Consider the following 4,928-nt stretch of genomic DNA (forward strand, 5'->3'; position numbering starts at 1 on the left):
ATGACCCGGGACTTGAACTCAATTTCTTTGTGGATGGAGCTTAACTGCCATCAGATTAAATAATATCTTTTGCCTTTTAACCATGATAGGAAACAAAAAAAAAACGATGACCCGGGACCTGTCGTCAAAATCCCAAAAGTATGAAAAAAAAAAAACATGAACCGGGACTTGAACTCAATTTTTTTGTGGATGGAGCTTAACTGCCATCAGTTTAAAGAATATCTTTTGCCTTTTAACCATGATAGGAAAGTATGAAAAAAACAAAAACAAAAAAAAAACGATGACCCGGGACCTGTCGTCAAAATCCCAAAAGTATGAAAAAAAAAAAACATGAACCGGGACTTGAACTCAATTTCTTTGTGGATGGAGCTTAACTGCCATCAGTTTAAAGAATATCTTTTGACTTTTAACCATGATAGGAAAGTATGAAAAAAAAAAAAAAAAACGATGACCCGGGACCTGTCGTCAAAATCCCAAAAGTATGAAAAATCAAAAAAACATGAACCGGGACTTGAACTAAATTTTTTTGTGGATGGAGCTTAACTGCCATCAGTTTAAAGAATATTGTTACGTCCCTGGCTTGTCTAGGGGTTTTTGGGACAAACAAATAAATATACCCAGGATGGAAAACTCAAGGATGACTCGAAACAGGTGTCAAGTTTGTGTATTTATTGATTTTACTAACAAAGATGCTAACTAGAAAAATATAACAACATAACACAGAGACAGTCTCCACGGCTCCCGCCGCGCAGATGCAATACACACGAGGACAACCCGCTGCTCACCACACCTCTCCAGCTGATCACAAACACTGGCCCGTCAGCTGGCTCAACGGAGACGGCACAAGGCAAAGATCACGATCAGCTGCACCCAGCCGATCTAGTTCACACAGCAATTCACACAGTAGTCAACGTTTAGTAATCCACACAGACTTCAAGGGAAAAATAAAGAGATCTCGATCAGCTGCACCCAGCCGATCTCAATAGTCCACACAGCAATTCCAATCCAGTGAGCCACACAGACGTCAACAAGGAAGAGGGATCTCCTTTCCCAGAGCACTTCACTGGCCCTGTTTATACACCTCGCTGATTTCCATGATCAGCTTCAGCTGCGGGATTATCTGCGTCAACCTCCAGACACCTGCAAGAGAGGGAGAGAAAAAGAGCGCACGCGACACACACACACATACACAGACCTCACGGGTCGTAACACCCCCACCCATAAGAACAAACTTATATAGTGTGTATCTTAGAACACATAAAAGTTTATCCCTTATATGTTAAAGAATTTTAGTCTTACCCACGGGATAGGGCATCAGCCAAGATGTTGTCTGCTCCCCTTTTATGTTTAATATGCAAGTTGTAGCCTTGAGCCAGAAGGGCCCAACGCATCAACTGTTGGTTAGTGTTGTTCATGCGGGCTAGAAAAACAATAGGGTTATGATCTGTGTAAACAGTGACTGGCAAGAAACTTGAACCTACATACACTTCAAAGTGCTGTAGAGCAAGGAGCATGGCCAATGTCTCCTCCTTTATGGTGGAATAGTTCAGCTGGTGTTTCTTGAACTTAGTTGAAAAATAACACAAAGGTTTACACATGTCTCCCTCCCCTCGCTGCATCAGCACCGCCCCAGCTCCAGTTGCACTAGCATCAACTTCTAAGTAAAACGGTTGGTAAAAATTGGGCGCCGCCAACACAGGTGCACTGCAAAGAAGAGACTTGGCAGCCTCAAAGGCCTGATCACACCCATCATCCCACCTAAAAGGTACCAAAGGACTACACAGTCTAGTGAGTGGAGCAACTACCACAGAGAAATTTTGGCAAAAACATCTATAATATCCCGCCATTCCTAAAAAAACGCCTAAGCTCACGTCTAGTGGTAGGAGTCGGTAGAGATAATATAGCCGTCACTTTTTCGACCCCATCCACTTTGCAGCTGACAGGATCATCATGGGACACACCCTCCTCAGAGAAACAAAACCTTCAAAAATAAAAGGTTTAAAACAATCATCAGTCTCACACATCTCTGGTTCCAGCCTCTGGGGCTGGGGAGACATTTTAATCAACCCCCCTTTGGTTGTTTTTACGTTGGACTAGGTTGCGGACCCTTCCACGCCCTGCACTCAGCAATTAGATGTCCAGGTTTTCGACAAAAGAAACATACTCTGTCTGCCTTTTGAATGGAAGCTATTCTGGGACGACTGTCAGGAGAATTATGAGCTAGCTGTTCAGACTTTTGAAGGCCCGCTCGAGGAGGAGCATCTCGCTCAATAAAGGTGGACTTATGCAGAAGCGCAAACTCATCTGCAAATATGGCTGCCTGTTGCAAGGAAACAATCTTTTGTTCACCTAGATAAACCGCAGTACGTTCTGGCAAACAGTTTTTAAACTCCTCAAGCAAGATAAGTTCACGTACAGAGGCCACATCATCTGCTTTACATGCCGTGCACCATCTATCAAAGAGAATACCTTTTTCACGAGCAAAGTCTGTAAATGTCTGATCATGAGTTTTCCGTAAGCTACGAAAACGCTGTCGATATGCTTCCGGTACTAACTCGTAAGCTCTCATAATAGCACTCTTAACCTGGTCATAATTTAACCCATCCTCAACTGACAGTGCTGCACATGCTTCCTGGGCCTTACCGCTTAATTTACACTGTAGTAAAATGGCCCACACCTCTTTAGGCCAGCGCAAAGCTCCAGCAACACGTTCAAATGCCCCAAAATAAGCTTCCACTTCAGTCTCGCGAAAAACAGGCACGAGAGAAATATATTTACTTACATCATACCCACTGGCAGACTGTGGAGACACACTGGCAGGAGTAACAGGGCGAGCAGTATCAATATTTGCCTGCAGTTCGAGTTGTCTTATTTTAAATGCTATTTCTCCGTCTTGTTTCTTTAATTCCAATTCTCGATGGAGTTGGAAATTTCTTTCCTTTTCTTCCTTCTCTATTTGAAGCCGCAACAAACGAACTTTTAACCGGCCATCCTCCATAGAACCTGGGGATGACTCAGTTGAAGATGGCACATATTTGGGCATTGTTACAGGCTTACCTGTCTGTATCCTCTGTTGACCAGTGGGGGTCCCTAGAGCAAGTTGGTCCCCCCTCACACTCAGCTCTGGATCAAAATCACTCACAGGTACCGGTAATGCCATAACCCCTTTACTGATGAGTCCGTTCAAGACCACCGCTTTAAGTTCAGCTCTCCCTAGAGAAGCGGATACAGAAATCTCATAATAGTTTGCAATATCATGAAGTTCAATTTTCTTGCATTTATCCAGCTGGTTAAATTCTGGAAAAGACACAAACGCCTTTAAATCAAACGCTGCCATGACAAAACCACTTGAAAACTACTTATTAAATTGACATAGTATAACTCAATGACTCAATATCACCCCTTCCCCTCCACAAAACAAACCTCCTCAGCACCTGCCTCACCAAACTTACCTATCTATCTTCAGAAGCGTGCCGGGCTCGAGGCGACTTATAGGCAAAACATCAGCGGTCGAAACCCTGAAACGCCAGCCCCCTTTGGAGAACGTAGTCTCCGCCCAGGATTTGCTTCCAAAAATAAAAAATGCAAAATAATAAACTAGTGCCCGATGGAAAGGCTATTTCAGCCTAGCTGGACACTACCCTATGCTAAGCTGAGGAAGCAGTTCAAGTGGAAGTTTTACTCAGGGAAACATCAATCACCATAAACAACCAAAACAAAATATACCTATGCTATAGCTACCTACATAGCCTACACCGAAATAAATAACGAATATACCATCAGGTTTAAAAACCTGATCCACAACATGTCACATGAAACAAGCATCCCAGTTTTCCAAAAATCCCGGACGAGCCCCCACTTTTGTTACGTCCCTGGCTTGTCTAGGGGTTTTTGGGACAAACAAATAAATATACCCAGGATGGAAAACTCAAGGATGACTCGAAACAGGTGTCAAGTTTGTGTATTTATTGATTTTACTAACAAAGATGCTAACTAGAAAAATATAACAACATAACACAGAGACAGTCTCCACGGCTCCCGCCGCGCAGATGCAATACACACGAGGACAACCCGCTGCTCACCACACCTCTCCAGCTGATCACAAACACTGGCCCGTCAGCTGGCTCAACGGAGACGGCACAAGGCAAAGATCACGATCAGCTGCACCCAGCCGATCTAGTTCACACAGCAATTCACACAGTAGTCAACGTTTAGTAATCCACACAGACTTCAAGGGAAAAATAAAGAGATCTCGATCAGCTGCACCCAGCCGATCTCAATAGTCCACACAGCAATTCCAATCCAGTGAGCCACACAGACGTCAACAAGGAAGAGGGATCTCCTTTCCCAGAGCACTTCACTGGCCCTGTTTATACACCTCGCTGATTTCCATGATCAGCTTCAGCTGCGGGATTATCTGCGTCAACCTCCAGACACCTGCAAGAGAGGGAGAGAAAAAGAGCGCACGCGACACACACACACATACACAGACCTCACGGGTCGTAACAAATATATTTTGCCTTTTAACCATGATAGGAAAGTATGAAAAACAAAAAAAACAAAAAAAAAACGATGACCCGGGACCTGTCGTCAAAATCCCAAAAGTATGAAAAATCAAAAAAACAAAAAAAAACATGACCCGGGACTTGAACTCAATTTTTTTGTGGATGGAGCTTAACTGCCATCAGTTTAAAGAATATCTTTTGACTTTTAACCATGATAGGAAAGTATGAAAAAAAAAAAAAAACGATGACCCGGGACCTGTCGTCAAAATCCCAAAAGTATGAAAAAAAAAAAAAAAAAAAACATGACCCTGGACTTGAACTCAATTTTTTTGTGGATGGAGCTTAACTGCCATCAGTTTAAAGAATATCTTTTGCCTTTTAACCATGATAGGAAAGTATGAAAAAAAAAAAAAAAAAAACGAT

At 42.9% G+C, this 4,928-nt stretch overlaps 1 protein-coding gene across 3 annotated transcripts; it reads right to left on the minus strand.

The window, feature by feature from the left end:
• Positions 1–1,878: 1,878 nt before the first annotated feature.
• Positions 1,879–4,453, minus strand: LOC306999935 (uncharacterized protein). 3 transcript variants are annotated; one of them, XM_079615051.1, is made up of 2 exons: positions 4,088–4,453; positions 1,879–3,213 (listed from the first exon to the last, which is right to left on the minus strand). In XM_079615051.1, the coding sequence occupies exon 2, from the start codon at positions 3,158–3,160 to the stop codon at positions 2,084–2,086; it is 1,077 nt and encodes a 358-aa protein (XP_079471177.1). In that variant the 5' UTR covers positions 3,161–3,213; positions 4,088–4,453; the 3' UTR covers positions 1,879–2,083. The 3 variants fall into 3 exon arrangements, with proteins under 3 accessions (XP_079471177.1, XP_079471178.1, XP_079471179.1); XM_079615052.1 differs by having other exon boundaries at positions 4,083–4,453; XM_079615053.1 differs by lacking the exon at positions 4,088–4,453 and adding an exon at positions 3,453–3,635.
• Positions 4,454–4,928: the final 475 nt, after the last annotated feature.

The sequence above is a fragment of the Phoxinus phoxinus genome (genome assembly GCF_949152265.1).
Source record: "Phoxinus phoxinus genome assembly, chromosome: 6".
NCBI lineage: Eukaryota > Metazoa > Chordata > Actinopteri > Cypriniformes > Leuciscidae > Phoxinus > Phoxinus phoxinus.

Coding starts and splice junctions, on each gene's coding strand:
- LOC306999935 (XM_079615051.1), bottom strand. CDS start 3,160: ATGGCATTACCGGTACCTGTGAGTGATTTTGATCCAGAGCTGAGTGTG.